The 22,009-nt window shown below is 43.8% G+C and overlaps 2 protein-coding genes across 3 annotated transcripts in view; one reads left to right on the top strand and one right to left on the bottom strand.

Annotated features, from left to right (window-relative positions):
* LOC106639597 (uncharacterized) overlaps positions 1 to 4,737 on the bottom strand; it is a 48,292-nt gene extending 43,555 nt beyond the window's left edge. The window contains exon 1 of the mRNA XM_089596318.1: positions 1,956 to 4,737. Within this exon, the coding sequence (XP_089452444.1) occupies positions 1,956 to 2,181 (226 nt within the window). The 5' untranslated portion in view covers positions 2,182 to 4,737. The remainder of the gene's footprint in view (positions 1 to 1,955) is intronic.
* Positions 4,738 to 14,684: 9,947 nt separating this feature from the next.
* Ir8a (Ionotropic receptor 8a) lies at positions 14,685 to 21,370 on the top strand. Of its 2 annotated transcripts, XM_089596315.1 has the most exons (16): positions 14,685 to 14,789; positions 14,857 to 15,009; positions 16,114 to 16,317; positions 16,872 to 17,038; positions 17,672 to 17,869; positions 17,963 to 18,133; positions 18,527 to 18,724; positions 18,811 to 19,029; positions 19,122 to 19,221; positions 19,281 to 19,458; positions 19,540 to 19,723; positions 19,874 to 19,995; positions 20,069 to 20,216; positions 20,292 to 20,461; positions 20,561 to 20,682; positions 20,882 to 21,370. In XM_089596315.1, the coding sequence occupies exons 1-16, from the start codon at positions 14,702 to 14,704 to the stop codon at positions 21,181 to 21,183; spliced, it is 2,724 nt and encodes a 907-aa protein (XP_089452441.1). In that variant the 5' UTR covers positions 14,685 to 14,701; the 3' UTR covers positions 21,184 to 21,370. The 2 variants fall into 2 exon arrangements, with proteins under 2 accessions (XP_089452441.1, XP_089452439.1); XM_089596313.1 differs by having other exon boundaries at positions 20,292 to 20,682.
* Positions 21,371 to 22,009: the final 639 nt, after the last annotated feature.

Genomic DNA, 22,009 nt, shown 5'->3' with positions numbered 1-22,009 from the left:
TACGTTAAGCACATCGTATACACACACACACACACCAGCAATACTCTCTCTGCTCAAGCTCTGACTCTTTGCCGCCTCATGCATATTCATGCGCCCGGCTATGTGGTTCGCTTTCTCCTCCTCCTCCTCCTCCTCCTCCTCCTCATCGTCGTCTCGTTATTCGATTTCGCGAGAAGACTCGCACGCGCTCGCTCGCCCATACCTTATATTATATACCTACTTTAATTTTCATTTAAAACCCCCAAGTGATGTTATACATGTATATACTTACCTTCTTAGTTTTTGCTTTTTCAAATCAATTTACTCATATATTTTCGGTCCATGGGTCCAGAGAGAGGTACTTTTTCCTCCCGAGCGAGGGTATAATCGGAAGCGGAAGCGTGTAACGTATATTACAAGCCGCGCATGCACAGCATGTACAAAACGCTACAGACAAGCGTCTGGAAGAAGTGTGTCAGGAAAAATGAAGGGGGGAGAACACTCTCCCGGTGTATTTTTACTCACAGGGGAGACCAGTGTGTGTGTGTGTGTGTGTGTGTACATAAGGCACCAGGGGCGTCGGACCAAGAATCATCATCCTCCAAGTTTTTCCCTCCCTTGGGCATATTATTTATACTTACTAAGTCAATTCACGTACAGCATTTAACGGGTGTCGTCTCGTATACTTCACGCCTTTCCGCGTTGTGTGTGTATATAACGGCTACGGCGCGTATTACGTGGGGGCAACCCTTAAACGCCGTCTGGACAAGTACAGCATAATATATATGCACGCGAGCCACGGGAGGAGCAACCCCTTCTTCGCGTTGTTTCGGATTGATGGGGCGCACACGTGCGACGGCTGTAAGTAGGTATACTTGAAATTTTTGGGGGTCGAAGATTATAATTATATAGTGACACCACGAGTAGCGGCCAAGTGATTTTGAAATTATACCTAATATATGACGGAATAATTGCAAATCGGTGTGTGTGACTCTATGTGGTGGAGGCATGCCCATAAGATGTTGGGGGGTCGCGTGGTTTGAAACCGCCGCGGCGTCGCGCCGGCCGATCGATCCTGCCCCTCTGCGGCCAATTCCCAGAAAGGCAACGATAAAGGAAGAAAAAAAAAAAAAAAGAACGCAACCATACGACTGAAATCGTAAATCTCAACCACCCACCCTCTCCGAATATCAGCATACGCCACGTTGTGTCAAGGAAATAAAGCAAAGTAACAATAATAATGATAATGATGACGACGACAAATGGAATTATTACGATAAAAGTGTCACGAGGCGGCGCAACGCGCAAAGTTTCGTAACACCCATTTTTATCGTCGTCATGGCGACTGAAAGGGTAAATCCTGCGGCCTCCGTGCAGTGAACCTTTGCAAATCGTCACACGCACCCGTGCACACGCAAAACAGCACAAACGTTTATAATGTTTATGCGTACAACTTACTGTCCCCCTGATACCGTTAGTTATGCAAACAAGTGCATCAACAATTAATACAAGTACTAATCAACCGAGTGCGTACGTAATTTTAGCAATGTCCCTTAAAAAAGGGCACACCTTGCGATGAAAAAAAAAAAAAAAAAAAATTGGAGAACAACCCCTAATGTATGTCGTAGCTGTGATAAATAAGGTGGTAGGAAAAAAAAATAGATCAAACAATCGGCCCGAGATGCAGGAAAGGGCAAAGGAATGATCAAGAGTTATAATATCGTATCGTACACACACTGCACACAAAATTTATAAACACATGTATACGTAATACATGCATACATACATACATCATGTTATTATGACAATTGATGTGTAATGTAAATGTACATAGACAGATATAATAATAATAATAATAATAATAATAATAATAATAATAATAATAATAATAATAATAATAATCATATAAAAGGTAACAATGTAAAGGTATATAATCGTAGGGATACTTAGTAAGAAAGAAAACAAACAGTACTAACCTGACAGTCTGGCGAGGAAGTTCAGCATACGTGCAGCAGTGGCCGGTGATGTTGACGGCGCCGCTGCCGCCGCTGACGAAGACGGAACGCTGCAGGGAGCTTTGATAGCTGCAGTAGTAGTCGCTGCCGGCGTCTCGGCGTCGGCGACCTGGTGATGGTTACAGCCACTGCTGCTGCTCCTCCCACGACGACATTTACTGACAACCACGACTTTGTCGATCGGCATCGGGCTGCTGCTACTGCTGTCCTCTGATGTGCCAACGCCGTCGTCGTGCTGTTCGTTGTTAACGTCGTTCTCGACTACAACGTCCTTACGTCGTCGTCGTCTTCTTGGCTGCAGCTTCTCTCCAATTATTAGCTGCTCCAGGTTGCTGGCACGACGTGCAGTACTGCTTGCATGTACAACCTACTCGTGATGGTCGCGCTCGGCAGCCTCTCCTCTATCCTCTATCACTTAAGCAGCCTTTCTCTCGACGAAACGCGCACGCAACAAACAACCTAACCTCAACTCTATACCGATATTCTCACTCTCTGTCCTTACTTTCTTTCTGTCTGTCACACGGTAAACGCGTTGAACGTACACTTAAGTGAACCACCTACAAGTACCTGGTGACTACCGGTTTATCGGCTGTATAGTTATTTGTTAACGATCAGTGTACACACTGGCCTCTGTCCATCGACTTGTTTAAACAATCGGCAAACAGAAAAAAAAAAGAGGAGGTGAGTTTGTTCAGTATCAGATTCACGATAATAATTGACGTCGAGGTAGATCTATGCTCGATGTATACCTGTGCAGCTAAAAAAGAGACGTGGAATCTTTTATTCTTCTTTTTTTTTAAATCTTTTATCTTCTTCACCACGTCTCTTCCTTCGAGAGGAGTGTTCATGCGAGGCGCGCCGTTGCTGCTGCCCGAAAGCTTCTTTTTTTTCCTCCTCCTGCTTCCTGGCTCCTTTTCTCGTCGTCTTCTAATTCTTCCTCTCTTCCCACCACGTCTTGTTCTCTCTGTCGCACTGAACCGAGCACACAAAGTGCTATACAGGTATACTTAAATATCAACCAGACGATGACGACGAAGAGTCACAGGACAGACAGAGGATAGGACGAACGTGAACACTCTACTCGCTAGTCTGGCAGGATACCTAAGTGTATGATTATTAGGATGTACATGCACCGTGTGTATAATTTTACCTCGCACTTTTTTTTTTTTTTCCTGACTCTTTTCTTGGTAATTTTTCTGATCACTCTTTTTTTTCTCGCGAAATGTTGTAGGTACGGATGATTTTGCGAGCTTGCGTGCGATTGTCACTGAAGAGGAAGAGAAAAACAAGACGGCAAGAATAGCACGCAAGAGTGGGGGAAAGAGGATGCTGATGCTCCTGTCAGCTTGTTATACACGCACTGCATACACGTATACACACCTCTCTCCTCGTCTTCCCTTATGGGATAATGATAGTACTCTTGAAGGTATACAGTATCAGTCGGAGCAGAATCCCCGAGAGTTATATACACCACTGAACTTCACGGCGACGACACACTTGACACACTAGCTGCAAGAGCCTATCTGTGCCTCTCTATATACGTCTATATATATGTATATGTTCTTATGCCAATACAACGCACATACCGATTTTTAATGATAACTCATCAACTGATTGTGGTTTCTTGCAGAAGTAAGCACGAGCTTGCGATAATGCGATGAGGATAGGAAATTCTTTGCCTCGCGCGCTCTCCTTTGAAGGTTATGATACGCTGCTGCTGCTGCTGCTGCTGGACAACAACCTGGGGGGACACACTCCAGGAGAGAACGGGAGCACACACTTCTGGTACAAACGTATTATAAATAGTTATGTACTCGAACACGCACGATAGGTAATGGTAAGAGGGAATAATAATGATAATCACAACTTTAATGCGCGTAAATGTGTGTGTGAGCGTGTGTGTATGTGTTTCAGGTCCTAATTATGGCTAGGATAACGCTATCAGGCTTCTCGATGACGATGCTACTGCTACAAAATAGTAATCCGGCCCACGGCCGTTGCTTACGAGTAGGCTCGCGGATATCGACATCGTCCCCTGGGATGATTAGTGCTGCTGCTGCTGCTGCTTGAGGAAGAAAAAATCGTTATCTGCTTCAGTTCGCTGCTGTTGCAGCTGCATCTCGGCTGTCTGAAGTAGCCGCAGCAATGAACAAGACGAATGCGACGACTGCGACGACGACGACGACGACCTACTTGGGCCGAAATCATTCCGCGCACGCATCGTAGGTTGTACTCCACCAGGAATGTATACTCCTTTACCACAGCGTACCCTCGCTCCTATCTGTCATCGGTCACTGCTGCATTTTCTCCTCGTATGCAGGTATTCGATCGGACAAGCACCGTTTTATCGGAGCACTGGAGGAGTCATGACTCTATATGCGGCTCTTTTCTCTCTTCGAGAACAGCTTTTCATTCGCTTCTTTAAGGCACTGCAGTTTACCCTGGCAGTAGGAGTGCGGATGAATTAAAATCACACCACCAAAGTCCCCCGATGACAGCACAGGCAAAGGGCAAGAGCGAAAAGAAACCAAAAATAAATAAAAAAAAAAAAAAAAAAAAGGGAGCAGCTATGACTTGTAGGCTTGCAGGAGAAAAATGTAAAGTAACGACACACTCGAAGAGTTAAAAAAGTTTGTGTGTGTGGGTGTGTAGGATTGTATTTGTGTTTGTATGCGGCGGCGCGCGAGCGCTGGAACGACCAAAAGCCAACTGACGCGAGGGGATCGGTAAGTACGGTGAGGTGTTCGCTCTGCAGGCACAGGCTGCTGCGCTGCGCCCCACGACGACCGAACAACGACGGCGGCGGCGGCGACGACGACGACCGCCTCCTCCTCTCCATGTCTATACCCTTATATACCTCTGTTTTGTGTTCTCTCGTGTAAAATGGTGTGTATGGCGTATACCTACACGGCGAATGCATCTGCTGCTGCTTCTCTCTCTCCCCCGCACACGCTCTTCCCTCTTTCCCCCTGCTCGCCCTTCTTTTTCTCTCTCCATTCGCCCATGCCTATACCTACCTTTTGTGGATGTCTGTATCGGTTACACAAATACATGTACACACCCTCGCACACAAACTCCTTTTGGAGCAGTAGCGGCGGACTGGCGGAGGCGCTACTCAAACTCGATCCTGGCTCTCTTTCTCTGCACGTATAGGTATACATTATCCACTCTCATATCCAGCACCTTGTACAGATGTAGGCTCGTGGATTTTCACCGATGATCGCTCGCTTTTCACCTTTTGATTTCCCGACAGATGCGCGGATAAGAAAAATCGTGCTCCGCTCTCTTTGCCCCTACCGGTTTTTGCACACATTACACACATTTTCTTTTAATCAAGCGTCTCAACTGGATTGAATTAACGCGCGAGTTCCCCCCTTTTTTTTCAGCAAAGATCGGCAAAGATCGGTATGCAGCATCAGACGAACCAAGCATCGGATTGCCGATCGATTTCTATGGTTTTTTCCCCCTCGATCCCTCCGGGTAGACCGATGCAAGTGTGTTACTGTCCCGAATCCAGGAATCGGTATAAATTCCATTATCCGCAGCGTCCTCGTTGGGATAAATCATACATACATCTCTATCGCTCGGACGATTGAGAAAAGAATCGAGAGATATGGTAAAGGTGTACAGATGAATAACTCTCTTTCTTTTGGACAAGTCTCGGCATCCTTAGGTAGTCGTTTACAAAATACACACGCTCGGTTCATCGTCGTCGTGGTGAAGGCGGTTGTAGTGTGGTGGCTGATCCATGATGGTTCGAGGTGTGGGTACAGTGTGTATATATATATACACCATAAAGACATGCACGGGTATGTGGAAGAGAAAGAGATCTACACCGGAATCTCCCGAGTCCGATCGAAGACGCACGAGAGCCGACTTCCCGCTTTGCAGCACTCTTTTTTTTTCTGAATAAAATTCCATTCATTTCATCCGCCTCTCTTGATTCCGTGCACGCATCGTTAGTGCGGCATGGCGACAGTTGTGGAAAGCCTATAGTACAGTCTTCTCTATACTATAATAGCCAAAAAACCTCAAAGGATGTCGGGTAAAATCGAAAAAATCGGCAAAGATCGGTACAAGAGTGGCTGTTGGTGCGCATCAGTCTATAGACTCACTGTTACACAGGGACCACATTTTTCCGGCCTGTACGCTCATTGCGACTGGTTTCTTTTTTTTTTAGCTTGGCGTGAGCACGGCCTTTCAGGTACACGGAGCGAGAGAGAGGAGGAGAAGATAGGTATCGCGCGAGAGCGAACGGCTTAGATACACTTGAAACGCGAGCCCTGGAATTTATTGTAATTGGCGTGCTATCTTCGCCTTGGACGTGTGCGTCATCTGATAACGGTGTATACATGCACGACGTACGCAGAGCTCGGTATATATATACCGTGCGCATACACGTAACTTTATATTTTAGTGCCAGTAGGTGTGTGTGTACGTAGAGGTGTATATATTATGCACTTACGGGTGTATACTCTCTGCGACAAGTGCGCGTGCACATACCGGCATAGTTTCGTCGGAGCGTTGTTGGGAGTAGTTTACAAAAAATCGGTATGTCACCTATAATTGTACCGTGTAAGAACTGATGTATATATAAATCTTTTATTTTTTTCAGTTTAGCTTACATTTAGAGATTATCGCATTGCGTTTCTGTGGAAAACGATTACCCTTTGTAATTTGAAATAATTACGTATACGAATTTGCGAGAATAAGAGTCCATAGCATTCAAAGTAATGGTTAAGGAATCGAGTATAAATATACCCTGTACGACTACCCGTATAGTTGACCGTCTAAAAGAGATATATGTTTATAGGTGGTGTTGCAGGTGGTACAACAGTTTACAACCAATTAAAAAGTACAAGGGAAAACGGAATTCCTCCACACGCCCTTCAAGAGGGACAGCCGAATCATATACATGTACCCGTAAGAATGATGTACATGTATACAAGTAAAGGGTGAGCAACAGCAGGAGCAAAGATTTACACACCCGACAATATACAATAGGAACGAAAATCCCGAGGCGACGAACAATATTGTACATGTATACGAGAGCCGTGAAAAATCTCCCTCGAGAAAGGGCAAATTTTCCGCATTCTCGTCCTTTTCTGCGGGTAGAGTTCAAAGAGTATCCGCTCGCTCGTCCGGATCCCGCAGTATGGCCCCCCCGAGGCGGCGAGAATGAGAATGACCAAGAGAGAGCCCGCAGATTCACTCCAATTAGGGGCGTTATGGGTACATATATATATGTACTTGTAGGTGTATAGGCTTTCACAACACAGTTGAAAAGCTATATACATACATATATGTATAAAATGCAAGGTGCCGGAGGGCTAGTTTAGTTTAGCGATTTACGATGAGAGATGCCTCACCTATATATAGTACACACGCACGCACGAACGCGCCTCTCTCTCCTGCTATGCACATCGGCATCATCCCTGACAAATGAGCGGCCAAGGGACAATACACGCGCGCGCGCGTGTGTGTGGGTGTTAAAAAAAGCGGCCGGGGGGCCTTGCCCATATACATATAATACACCTATTACCTAGTTGGTAGAATATATAGCTCGCATAGTTGGCATGCCGGTAGGAGAAGAGAGAGAGAGAGAGGGAGGGAGGAAAAAAAAGGGACCTGCCGGGCAGCCGCTGCAGGCTAATTCCTTTGGTCGTGGTCACGCGCCGGCGTGCGACGGGGAGCATTAACGGCGAGCGCGAACGGAACGTGCCTCCTTGGGCATATATACTAGGCCTCCGGGAAACCCTCTTGCTTTTCCTCTCCGAACCCGGAGCGCGTATATATATATACCGTTTTTCCTCTCTTTCACGCGATGCCAAATCAGATGACGCCCAAAGAAAAGTCAGGGAGCGCTCGGGAATGCAGAGCCCGTCAATGGGGGCCTCTCTCTCTGCGATTTTTCCGAGGAACGGCTCACGCCGCTATGGGTGGATATACCACAGACCCGATTGTACATATACGTGTCGCGCGAATATCGCGCGTGTATATATATTATATGGGGCACCCGTTTCGAGGAAGCGCGTATTCTTTGCCGTTGACCGGGAATGAAGAAAATACCAAACGGGATTACAAATTTCCCGGTTGATCTGCTTTATTTATTTATTTTTTTTTTTTTTCTTACACTCGGTTGTACTCATGACTCGCGACCGTACATTTCCTAAGTATAATGTCACGATAATGGCATTTCAAAGGGTAAAAAGGGATGATTGCACACGAGGGCACTTTTCACGCTAGCTCGCGCACTTACAAGTAGCACATACATAGGTGCGGTTGTGAGACGCGCGCGTGCACTCGATTCCCAAGTACACCTATTTAATATTATAAAATAAAACGCATATACATATACGGGGGGGGGGAAAGTACATTGCACCCGGATGAAGAAAAAAAAAAGGGGGGGTCGAATATATTTGCTGTTATCACGGCGATACGCGACGTCCCGCGAAAAAGTATAGTCTCGAGCTGGAGAGCACGCAAGAATCGTTATACCCGAGCGCAGCGATCGATCGGCCCCGCAATAATATTTTTCTCTCGTGTGTGCTCTCGTTCGTGTTAAGCCGCACACACACGCGCCCGCGCGAGCGTGAAAAACCTGTCGTGTGTCCCTCGCGAATCGCTAGTTTGCTGTACCGTGGCTCTGCTGTATGTCTATATATATATATGCCTCACCGTCGTCGTAGTCGCGATTATTATTCGAGCTGTGTATGTAAGGGTAGCGTATGTGTATATATAGGTATATCGCCGCCGGTGCTTTTTTTATACGAAGTGGTGCCTGGCACGCGAAATCGAAGGCAGAGGGTTCGACTCCGCACGAGGGCCCTTTTTTTTGCAGCCCGAGGGTTTTTTTTTACAAGGAGAGAGGGGGGGGGGTCATGTGAATTGTATAACGCGGTGGATGAGAGCTGTAATCGAGTTTGGATTGAAATTTCGTATAGGAAGCGACGGAGAGTCGAAAAGTTGAAGGGCCTTTTTATGACTTTACGGCCACTGTGAGTATGGGTACCCATAACGTGCAGACTGATTGCCCGGATTTTAGGGGAGCGTTTAAATGGTTCATGCAGATGTAGGAGCGAAAGCTTTGACGCGCGTGTTTTACGACGCACAGGTTAAAATTGAAAGGAATCGACGGTAGTTTTTATTTTTTATGGGAACAATTTGGAATTGTCTCGTTTATTGGGTTATTGATACTCTCCCGAATACTTGGTCATATAATTGTTTGTGATGTAAGACTTTTTACTACTTTTTTTTCTACTTACGACGCCAGTACTAAACAAGATTCATTTCAGTCATAATAATGCACTGTATTTAAAAAAAAAACGTTCTAGTATTTTGATTGAAATTCCACCCCCTAAAAACATGTCACATTAATTTCACTAGAAAAAAAAAAATTGTGTCAAATACGATGTTACATGTAACAAAAATATTCTGAAAAAAATTTAATTTCATAGTGTACACATGTCTATAAAACAATTGTGCCTTACGTGTAAATGGAAATTTTTAATCTCGTATCTTCTATTTTACCGCAGACGAAAACAAAAAACCTTCTGTTATAGGAATCCCCCACAGTTAAACGTTTTTTTTTTTTTTTTTTTTTTTTTCACAGCACACCTCCAAAACAATGATTTTTATCTTTTACGGGCCTTGAGGACAAACAAGAAGGCGTGGTGTTTTTCGAGTTTTTTTTTTTTTTTATTTAATTTTGGTCTTATCTCGAAAAAGCGGTCTCGAAAGTAGTCTTGATTTTTAATGACCAGCCAAGTGGGTCATATTAAACAGGATTAGAATACATGTATCGCATTTGACGAATAAGCATCGAATTTTAAATACAATTTTTGAGTCTTCGGCCAAGTCTTTAGAAAAGATACATTCTCCCCTAAACCTCGCAATTTTGAGGAGAAACTTTGAATACACTGACCTAAAAAAAATTTTACTTTTGCCAAAATTGCAAAGTTATTTTTTATTGCAAAAAAAAAAAAAAAAAAAAAAAAAAGAAAAAAAAAAGTAAATCGATCGATTTCTAAATGCAAACATGCTAACTCCGTTTAGCGAACCGTAGATTTCCAAATCGCATTAGCGCTGCGGGTGAAAATCACCTAGCTAAGAACCAGCAAGCTTCATCGGTGTAATAATAACGCGTGAGCTAATCGTTCGAATCACGTTCGAGAATGCGGAAGTACATTGTATAATACAATTATGTCAAGATTACAACATAGTTTTTTAAATTCAAATTTAAAAGGCCTTCGTTTAAAACAATGAAAATGCATCACTCATAATCCAAAACTTTATCATATGGTATCGGTATTGTCAATTGTAATGATAAAATACTGTAATTTTTTGTAAGAATAAGATGACACTTTGTAATGAATGCACTTTAAAAGTTTGAAGGAATTCCTGATTATTGAATTCTTACGGTCTGTAGACAAGCAAACCCAACGATAAAGGTGTCCCCCGACATCTATTGGTCACAACGTTAAGCTGAACAATGTTGGCTTAGTGGATAACCATATCACTTTAACCGTTAAAATCCTGTAAATAAAATCGAAAAAATTTTGAAATTTGTACTTGGCTTCGAAATGTCTTCATCACCTTTTAATAAAAATAAATAACGTGAGTTTTTAAATATTTTTTACTTTTTTACCTTAAGAAAACGAAATGAACTCGTATTGATTATGGCATTAAGTATCGACTCGTGACAATAATAAAAGCCCCTTAGAAAAAAATCCATACTACGATCATGCCTCTTAGAGATATATAATATTTTTTACCACATATTAATCTTGAAAATCGAATGACAATACGTCAGCGGAGGCAAATAAATTTCATTACGTATTCATTTAGAACAAAAATTGTTTTGCAAACATAGAGATGTTAATAAAAAAGATCTGCAATTTTGGCCTTCGCAACTTTGTTTGTTGAAAAAAAAAAAAAAACATTATTTTCGAATAAAACACAGAGCTCCGATGAAGCATCGTCCAGCATCTCTCCCCAACATTTTCAATTTAACCGACACAAAGAGCCGATGGTAAAAATAAAAAATTCAAAAAAAAAAAAAAAAAAAAAAAAAAAAAAAGAGGAAAACGACGAACAGAGGCGCAATGTTCGAAAAGCGCCAATAAATATTTCTAGCATCGCAGCTTTGCCTTCGCAAACGTATACACATACATATTACACGGTAGATAAAAAAAAAAAAAAAAAAAAAAAAAATGTAAAAAGAAGGAGAGAAAAAAACGAGGAAGAAGAGGAAGCGAGAAACCAACCGAGCATCAGACGGCGAGTGTATAGACTTTACTATTTCAAGGCGGCATTATCGTTGTTATTATTGTACCAACACACAGAGCCGAGCCGGCGCTGCTGCTTAAAAATCTAAAAATAACAGAGACTTATTCAAGCATTCCGGCTCACCTGCCGCCTTTTTCTCTCCCTCTCTCCCTTTTACTCCTTCGTCAGACATCAGTTGCCGCTGCCGACCGACGTTGTCGACGACGCAGAGGACATCTGCAATGCAATCTCGATTTCGTAGGGCTTTATCGTATACACACCTCCTTCCCCCTCCCTCACCCCCCCCTCGTTTGCTCACTGCCGATCACGCATCAGCGCCCGTACAACCATACCCATTGTACTGCCCATGGGGCTACTCCGCCCCCGTCTTCCCTCAACCATGAAAATTAATCAAGCTCGCCGGTGCCCTGCTGCAGCTATACGTGGACTCGGAGGCATCGACGAAACGATGCTTTTATTTTTATTACGAGCGTGTGTAGGTACGTACTACGCCGAGAGGAATGCAATCGAGAGGCATTTTGACACTGTGCGCGTGCAGACCACCGATTAGGCAAGACAGAAAATGACGATAAATGTATGCTTCCAAGAAGAATATTACCGATTTTTCGTGTACATTTGACCGATTTGGTCCCAAAAAAAAAACTCAAGTGTCGAATCATCACTTTAATGTCCTTTATTTTCGCGAAGTGATGCATTGCAAAATATTCCGCTTGTTTCGCTTTCGGTGCAGGCGTAAACCGAGAGGCTCTCGATCGAACACCTTAATCGATTTTAAACCGTCACGGCAGTACGTATATCGTGTGCACACCGTGTCCCTGAATATATATCGTACGTTACGAAACGATTGCACGTTGCAAGCGGTCATTTTAGGGCATTAAATTCACATCAGCGATCCGCCGATGCGCGTAAAAGTATGACATATACGCCGATTTTATCGCACCCCGTAATTTTTTTTTTTTTTTTTTTTTTTCTTCATACATCACGCTTATTCAAATCGTAACTCGCGTAACGAATCTACAACGTGGCGGTTCATTCGATATCCAGACTGCACGAAACTCGCGCGCAAGCTTATATGTGACGATATCGCGATTATTGCTCTACGCCTACACGTATATCGTTACTTTACTTTTTCCACGTAATCGAAATTTACATATACCACACGTGCGATGAAAAAAAAAAAAAAAAAAAAAAAAAAAAAAAGTATTCTTCACGAGTCGCAAACCGATGAAGCGTAAGTAGTTATTCGATTTCAAAAGGTTGCCCCGAGAAAATTGGTACCCTTTGCAATGTGTATATACCGTCGATACGTGATGCAACGGCTCTTTCTCTCTATTTTCGTGCTGAATAATGAAAGCGCGTAACAACTTGTCTCCTCAAATGATACACCCTTGGCTCGCGGCTGTGGGGAGACGGAGCGAAGCGCCCGTATGTTCGGCGTCGCGATACTCTTCCTCGTCGCGATCGATTTTCCTCTCCCTGTCGTTGTTGCACGTCACAATGGATGTAGGCCTACGTGGACAGTCCAAACATTTGCCAGCTCGCGCTTCCCCCCTCCCCCGCCCCTTTCTCCGTGAGCTCCATCCCTTGTTATTATTATGATTCACGCCTCACCCGATGGATTGGGATTTTCGTGGTTTTGGCTATACCGGTATAAAAACCAAGAGTATTAAGAGTCATTAGAAATGCTTACTTTGAAAATTTCACGCAACAGTATATGCGTTCGGATTTGATTGCAACATAGACCGATTTATCACGAAATTCTCCAATCCACAAAGTTATGAGCAATGTAGTTTTTTAATCAGCATTTCAATTAAAAAAAAAAGAAAAATCAGAGGAAGAACCAAATGTATTTTTAACACATTGAAGTTTTTTTTTTTATTAATCAAATTTTGCACATTATACCTACACCCAGTGAAAACAAATCTCGGGCAATTATTACTCGCGTATACAGAAAAAAATGAGCAGAATAATCGGACATTAGAGCACGGGGTTATATCGATTATACGTCGCGTGTAATGTATATAAATGTGCACCACAGACACCGTTTATCCGACAAATCGAAGCACTTCGAAGGAATCAATGCACTCCTTTTGCAAGTATAACATTTCTCATTTTGTTAACTCCAACGATTTTATTCTATTTACCTTTTTTTTTTTTTTTTTTTTTTTCTTTACCCATCGCAGCTCTTCTTCTGTAACCCTTTGTTGTGAATGCAAAGGGTCGCTGCGAATAATAATTTTGCACCAACAATAAAAATACTGACCAATTACACGATTATCGTCATCATGATTACTATATTATATTCCGAAAAATACGTCGATGCAGCGTTATTTATTTGTTTATTTATTATTATTATTATGCATACGTGTAAAAAGTTCCGACCTTGGAAATCAATAACACAGAAACGCAAAGGTAAACAAAACAGGGAAACAAAGTTCGCAATGTGTCACGCTCTCGTTACACTTTGGGCGGCTGTAAAAGCGTTTTTACATAATTTAACATCCCATACGTGTAATGCAACACACGCTTGTAAAACAAAGTGAGCCCATCGTATGTGCCGATTACAAGAAGGTGCACAATTTGTGTAAATAATTGGTTTTGAAAAATTATTGAAAGTTTTAATTTAATGGTGATTTTTAGAGTCAAATGGAAAACAAAGTATACGCAGCTTGAGGTAAAGTATCGGATGAATTTTCATGTTGATCAAATCTGCGACAATAGACGCGTTGGGTGAATACGTAGGTACAAAGTTTTACCTACGTGTGACTACAATGGAGACACTGGGGGAAAAGCGAGGTAAAATCATCAACTTGAGGAAAAAGTATTTTGCCTTCGAGGACAAAAAAATCAAGCCAACTTGCGCTTCTTGGTGTTCATCCTCTGACCAAGGGCTATTTATACATCAGGGATGGATTTTTTTTTTCATTCTTCAGCTGATTTTGAAAAGAAGAGGTGCGTTATTTTTTTCGCATACGAGTTGCACGAAAAAATTATTCTTTTAAAATTATGCTTGGTGACGTTACCCTACACCTCTTGTGAAACATCGAAAAAACTGTCAGTTACAGCCATTTACGGTCATCTTGATCACACTTTGTGCTCGAGGGAAAAAAAAAAAAAAAAAAATTGTACCAAACTCGCCCCATCTCCTTCCACACACATATACACATCAGTAGGACGTAAAAGGGTCATGATTTGACGGACAGTAAAAGCGCACGTAGCGATGGTATACTGCGGCGCAGGCGTGCGCGAGGATCTAAACGGCGCTTTTCCAGAGCCCGTCCCCATCGAAGATACTAGTCGAGCTCGGCGTCCCGTTGTCGGATTACCTCCCAACACCAAACCCTGACAACTACCCTTGGACTCGTTGGCAATATCAGCGCGTCGTCTCAAGTTGGAAAAAAAAAAAAAAAAATTGAGCCATGTCGGCGAGGAGTCGAGTCTCGGTCGCCTTAGCGATCTTTGCGCTGTGCTTTGGACTCGCCGCAGCCCAGGCTCCTGTCACCATACGTGGGTTTCCCTGCGACTACCGATCAGAGACCGCGATTTTCATACTGTTGGTTCGTTTTTGTTCCAGTGCTGGTACTCGAGGAGCCCGACGCAGGGATACTCAGCAGCATCAACGGCATCATGTCCGAGGCGGAGAGCACCTTCGGCGCGAACCTCATCAAGGTGGACGTGCAGTACGTGCTGGTCGACAGGGAGTACGTCGACGGGAATTTCGAAAAAGGTAGGACGTGCTTTTTTTTTGTCTTTCGCGTACCTCCTTTTTTATCCCCTCAATGTCGAAGTGTATAGTGCGAATCGTTAACAGATGATGAAATCGTGGCAGTTTTGTCGACTAGTAAAATTTAAAAATATTGAAACAGGTGAAACATTCTGTCACAGATTTTGGCCCTTTTGCAAAAGTGCGTTGAATCTACTGACAGGAATGTTTTGCTTACGGCAACGATTTGAGGAAAAAAAAAAAATCATTTTATTCAGTATAATTATAGAAATAGTTGATAACAGATAGATTTAGTACAGTATTTCAAAGGCCCGTTAACTGTATATGCGTCAAATCGTTTTATACGAGATATATCATCAGTGAAATTTTACATTGGCGTTTATCATTATTTACTGCGCCAACAATCGATGACGAGTACTTTTCCCCTTCGTTACCACAAACTACATTTAACAGGTATCCAATAATCGTTAAGTCACAGAAATGGTACGAGTGTTTTTAAAATGCAACTACTTTAACAAAATCCACACGTCGGGCTGTCATTGGCCACGACAATATGTTGTTTTGTCACCCGGAAAATATAAATAACTGGGTGAAAAAAAAAAAAAAAAAAAAAAAAACAGGGAAAAACAAGGTGTACGGAGACAGGCGCTATAGACCCAGATCCGAGTTGATAAGGGACAAAGAAAAATCCACCAGTCATCCGGGACCATTGGCACATCCTACCCACCCCCTCACCCCAAGGCTCGGACTTATAGGCGTCCCGACGTGTGTCCAACGAAACTGAAGTATAATCACTGCGCGCACGTACCCATCCGACGATGCATTAATGATGAATCTACGCCCCCTCCTCTTCGCCAGCCCCCTTTTTACCTGTCGCACTTATTGATAGCGATTAGGAAAAAAAAAATGAGTTGTCACTTTGATTGTTGTACGTGGACACATTGCGGCCTAAAAAAAAAAAAAAAAATAAAAAAAAATAAAAAACAAACAAACAAACAAAAAAACCAAAACAGAGAAACTATTGTTGTTACGCGTATGGGGGAAAATGAGCAACTCGTCCCACATCTGTCGTTAATAAATAATTTAAAAAAATGTACGTGTTCGTAGTGTGCGCCCAACTGTACAAGGGCATAACGATGATCCTGGACATGACCTGGACCGGTTGGGACAAGCTGCGCGATTTGGCCCAGGACTACGGGATCATCTACAAGTGCGCCGACGCGACGATCAGCGCCTACGTGCAAGCCATCGACAACATCCTCATGTACAAAAACACCACGGACGCCGCTCTGATATTCCAAAACGAGAAAGGTCGGTTGTCTTTAACGAGAAAAATCACTTTAATCCAAAGAATCACTTGTCTATAACTTTGCCCTTCTTTCGGAAGATCAAAACGCGTAATTGTATACATACATATATCGCGATGCGTGATACACCGATAAAACCGACTTTGTGGACTTGCTCGTCGAGCCCGTGCGTACACGCTATGAATCTTTTATTCGACAACTACGATACACAAGTACACCTATTTGCCTTCCGTTCGCGCCAGATTTACCAGCTATCGAGCACTTGTTTGCTCGGTCGTGCATATTACACGCGCGCGTCTCTGTTGTCACGTCCTCAAATAAATCGTCCGTCATTGCAATGACGTGGAAAGAGAGGAATTGATTATCCAGCGTGTGTACCACACAAAATGCGTTTAGAAAAAAAAAAGGGTAAATGAACCCCGTTTGCACGAAAGATCGGCAAGGAAAAAAAAGAAAACTCCATCGATGCAAATTAAATTTTTCCATCGTCTTGTTGTTAATTTGATGGTGTGTCTTGTTTCTTAAAAAAAAAAAAAAAAAAAAAAAAAACAAACGCAGAGCTGAACCAGACGTTGTACTACCTGATCGGCAACTCCATAATCCGGCTGGTCGTCATCGACTACCTCTCGCCGCAGACGGTCGAGCGGATCGGCAACATGAGGCCCCTGCCCTCCTACTACATCATCTACGCCAAAACCAAACAGATGGAGGAACTCTTCAAGACCGTCCGTATATATAGCTATACACCTCTTCTTTTTTTTTCTCTCTCTCTCTCTCTCTCTCTTTTTGCATCGCGCAACGGCAGCTGTATACCATGCACAAAAGTAAAGGAGGCGCGCGCTCAATGGAAAAGAAAACGAGAGTTCCTCGAACCCGCTCTCGACTCTCTTCTAATTCCTCATACCTTTTTTCTTTTTTTCTTTTTTTTTTCTTTCACTCGCGAATGCGTACATAACATATAAATTACGGCCTCTCCCCGCATACACGTGCACTTTTTTACGTAATAATACACGCATTTTGGATACCTCGTTTTTTTTCTCTCCCTTCAAACAGTTGTTTGCTCGCTATAGTAGCTCCACGTATTAAAACATATACCTGCCATGAAAATGTTATCGCGCATATGAAAAAAAAAAACCATACAAGTTACAGGGGACGCCGTCTAATTTCGAGAGACACGCGAGATTTTATGCGCATCGCATCGACGTGTCAACTGTAATTTCATTTTCTTTCCACTTTTGTGCACGATCCTTATAAAAATACATAACGCCATTTCATACGCGGTTCTGCAAACACACGTATATTGTACACGCGACCCTGTACGCGCATCGTAAACGTAATAAGTGTACGTGTTCGTGCAGGCACTGGAGGGCGGTCTGGTGAAACGCGACGGGGTTTGGCACTTGGTGTTCATGGACTACGACCACAAGGAGTTCTCGTACTTTAAGAACAACGTCCCGCTCAACGTCACCATAAGCGCCCTCGCGATGAAGGAATCGGTGTGCTGCCACCTCATGTACTCCGACAACCCGCGCTGCGAGTGTCCGGCGGATTTTCAAGTGAGCCCTTTTGCACCCTATATACATATATACCTATGTATTATATATATGCTCGAAGGAGCGCTTCGTTGCGAATCACGATGCGTCTTTTAGATTTTCGATCACTACTTCCGGCGGCTGGTCCACCTCGTTGTCGAGATACTGAGCGAACTGCAGTCGGCCAACTTGCTTCAGGAGCCGCAGACCGGCCAGTGCAACACGAAAAATGCGACGGGCGCCAGTACGAACGGGACCCTATTGGAATTCGACAAGAAGCTCATGGCCGTAAGGAAACCACCGATGTTTGATGATGCGCGTGCAGTGGAAAAAGGTGACGATGGCGCATCGGTATTTACAAGTCAACGATCGGCAAAGACGATCATTCGTGGCTAATTTAATACATTGTACACATCCGCGATCTTCGTAGATACAGCCATGTGACACGGAAAGTTATTTATCCTTTTCAAATCCATTTATCAACATTTTATGTATACAACAATGCCGACTTTGTGTGAATATTATTTTACAATTATTATTGTTGTTACTGTGTAATCTCGAATAAATTCAATTAAATTAAATTCAATACCGCTGATTGGCCTTTTTCCACTGTGACGGGCGGTACGTTTTACGTATAAAGCCAAAAGGCCGATTTAAAACCCAAATTGTGGTGACGCACAGAAAATAGCCAACAACGACACGTTCGAGTACGTGAAGAAGCGAAACCTCATAGCGTACAAGGCCGAGGCGGACCTGAAGGTACTGAGCAACGGCAAGCTCGAGATGAACGGCACTTGGGATCGGGAGCACGGCATCGAGGCCCTGCCGAATCGGACGATCCAAGCGGCTCGGCGCTACTTTCGCATCGGCACCACCGAGGTAAGGGGACACAAAAGTAATAACATACTGTTGTACACTCCCTGGATGAACGAATAAACGAAAAGAAAAAAAAAAAAAACCAACAGTCGATTCCCTGGACGATAAAGAAATTGGACCCAGAGACCGGCAAGCCTCTGAGAAAATCGGACGGCAGCTACCAGCTGGACGGCTACTGCATCGACCTCATCGACAAGCTAGCCAGCATGATGGACTTTGATTACGACATCGTGGTGCCGGAGGACGGGGATTTCGGGCAAAAAATCGATGGTGTCTGGACCGGGTTGGTCGGCGACCTCGCCAAGGGAGTGAGCGACCAACGATTACACTTTTTCATCCTTTATTGTATGACATACACATAGCGCACGCGTGTACATACCCCAATTTCATCCCCTTTTAGCAAACCGACATCGCCGTGGCGGCCCTCACCATGACCTCGGAACGCGAGGAAGTCATAGACTTCGTGGCTCCGTACTTTGAGCAGTCCGGCATACTAGTCGGTATGTTTATATATGCATCAATCACGAGCCGATGGGGAGTAAATTTTCTTCTTTTCCAGTGATGCGGAAGCCCGTGCGCCGAGCGTCCCTCTTCAAGTTCATGACCGTCCTGAAGATCGAAGTCTGGCTGAGCATCGTCGGGGCGCTCACCCTCACGGGCATCATGATCTGGCTGCTCGACAAGTACTCGCCTTACAGCGCTCGCAACAACAAGCAAATGTACCCCTATCCGTGCAGGTGAGGCTTCCCTTTGAGAAATTGAAGGAAAAAAAGAAAAAAAAAAAAGAAATGCATCGAAAAATCCCCTTCTGCTCGCAGAGAGTTCACCCTGAAGGAGAGCTTCTGGTTCGCCCTGACCTCGTTCACGCCCCAGGGCGGTGGCGAAGCACCCAAAGCCCTGTCCAGCCGCACCCTCGTGGCCGCCTACTGGCTCTTCGTCGTCCTCATGCTCGCCACTTTCACGGCTAACTTGGCCGCCTTCCTCACCGTCGAACGGATGCAGGTACGTGTCCACGACCCCAGTCCCCTGCAGTCCCTGTTTACACTTTGTACACGCCTGCCTGGCCGGAGGTGCTCGCGCAGGCTTATCCAATGCCTTTCACCCCCTCCCCCCCGAATGAGTAAAATATATACTGTGCTATTGTTGAAACAGTCGCCGGTGCAATCGCTGGAACAATTGGCCCGGCAATCGCGCATCAACTACACGGTTCTCAAAAACTCGACGGTACACCAGTACTTCAAGAACATGAAGAGCGCCGAGGAACGACTTTACCAGTAAGCCACAACAAGCTCAATAGTCGAACGACACACGGAGCACTGAATCTCGATTTTGCTTTTATCCCACCAGAGTATGGAAAGAGTTGACGCTCAACAGCACGAGCGACCAGGTCGAGTTTCGTGTCTGGGACTACCCGATAAAGGAGCAGTACGGCCACATACTCCAGGCGATAACCGCCGCGGGTCCCGTCGCGACGGTCGAGGAAGGTTTTCGAAAGGTATACACATTTTTTTTTTTTTTTTTTTTTTTTTTCCGTGTGACCCTCCCCACGTAATACAAATAATACGCACAGGTGATTGAGAACGAGAACGCGGACTTTGCGTTCATCCACGATTCGTCAGAGATAAAGTACGAGGTGACGCTCAACTGCAACCTCACCGAGGTAGGCGAGGTCTTTGCCGAGCAGCCGTACGCGATCGCCGTGCAGCAGGGCAGCCACTTGCAGGAGGAGATCAGCCGAAGGTATAGTAGCGTGATGCTTGTGGTAGAGAAACAAACCCCCCCTCCCTATTTTTTACAAAAAAAAAAAAAAAAAAAAAAATACGGGAATTTTTTCCGCAGGATCCTCGATCTTCAGAAGGATCGGTACTTCGAGACGCTCAGCGCCAAGTACTGGAACCAATCGCGCAAGGGCACGTGCTCGAATACCGATGACAACGAGGGCATCACCTTGCAGAGCTTAGGTGACCTTTTGTTCAGTTTTGATACATGGAAGTACCTTTACAGAAAAATTTTAAATTATTCCTGTTGTCCGGTTCGCATGTAACGCATACGAAACAACAACAACAAACAACAACAACAAATAACAACAACAAACAAAAAAAAACAATAAAACAACAACTAAAAAAAAAAAACAAAAAAAAACAAAAAAACAAAAAAAAGGCGGAGTATTCATAGCGACGCTGGTGGGTCTGCTCCTGGCCATGTTAACGCTGGCCGGGGAGGTGTTCTACTACCGGCGACGGAACGCCAAGCTGGAGCCGCAGGAGCATATGAGGTCGCGCGAAAAGTTCAAGGGATCGATAACGGAAAGTGATCAGATGATGATACAAAAGTTGGCCTCGAGGCTGCAACTCAAGCCCGCGCCGACTTTCGCCTTCGACGGCAAATCCCTGGGACCCAAACAGCCCAAGATATCGCACATATCCGTCTATCCCAGAGATCCGTTTCCCTTCAAGGATTGATTGGGTGTTGAACACGCATATACCGCACAATATTCAGCCACTCTTGCCTATATAACATGACGTTGCCTTTTTCTTTGTTGTTGTTGTTGCTGCCATCATTTTATAATTCTACATATAAGCACTATCATTTCTTTTTTTTTTCTTTTTTTTGTACGCAAGGGGATATTGACATACATACATACATACATATATATGTACATATATTCATTATGATTCACGTCCATGTTATGTGTACGTTATACATATTCATGTTTGCAGCACGGAACCAAAGAATTGATTATAAGTAAGGAATCGCACGTATATATTACCTATACACTCGCGCACGATGATCTTTCTCACCATATGCATACATGTGTATATTTACCAATCACCTGTGTACATAATGGTATGATACTTGATAATGCAAAATGTAATGTAATCCTGTAATTTGTCAAAATTTTTGTGGTTTAATAATAAAAACCGTATGGAAAAAAAAAAAAAAAAAAAAAAAAAATCGTACTTTGCTTGCGTTACCTCATCATCCCGCATCAGGAAACGAGGAAGCGTGATTCGGAGGAGGAAGAAAAAGTCCAGAGCACCGATGAAGAAAGGTACCTATATATATATATATATATATACAAGAGCTGAACCCCACAGGCTGGTTTTTTGTTTTGTCATTCATACTCGCACGTATATATGTATATAATATACCCGAGACAGTTGTTGCGCGAAAATCAAAGAGTGTGAAGAGAGAGAGAGAGAGAGGGATGAGGTAATTTGTCTTTCTCTCTCTCTCTCTCTGGGCCCCCTGCAGAAGGGAGCAGATCAGCCGTGACACCGCGTTGTC

The sequence above is a fragment of the Copidosoma floridanum genome, unplaced genomic scaffold (genome assembly GCF_036245765.1).
Source record: "Copidosoma floridanum isolate Cflo_tuat_1 unplaced genomic scaffold, Cflo_Japanese_pri ptg000030l, whole genome shotgun sequence".
Taxonomy (NCBI): domain Eukaryota; kingdom Metazoa; phylum Arthropoda; class Insecta; order Hymenoptera; family Encyrtidae; genus Copidosoma; species Copidosoma floridanum.
The sequence above is the reverse complement of the archived record's forward strand: the minus strand, read 5'-3'. Positions and strand labels throughout refer to the sequence as shown.

Coding starts and splice junctions, on each gene's coding strand:
- Ir8a (XM_089596313.1), top strand. CDS start 14,702: ATGTCGGCGAGGAGTCGAGTCTCGGTCGCCTTAGCGATCTTTGCGCTG. Junction 17,870..17,962: donor AGTGTCCGGCGGATTTTCAA/GTGAGCCCTTTT, acceptor TGCGTCTTTTAG/ATTTTCGATCACTACTTCCG. Junction 19,222..19,280: donor GCAGTCCGGCATACTAGTCG/GTATGTTTATAT, acceptor CTTCTTTTCCAG/TGATGCGGAAGCCCGTGCGC.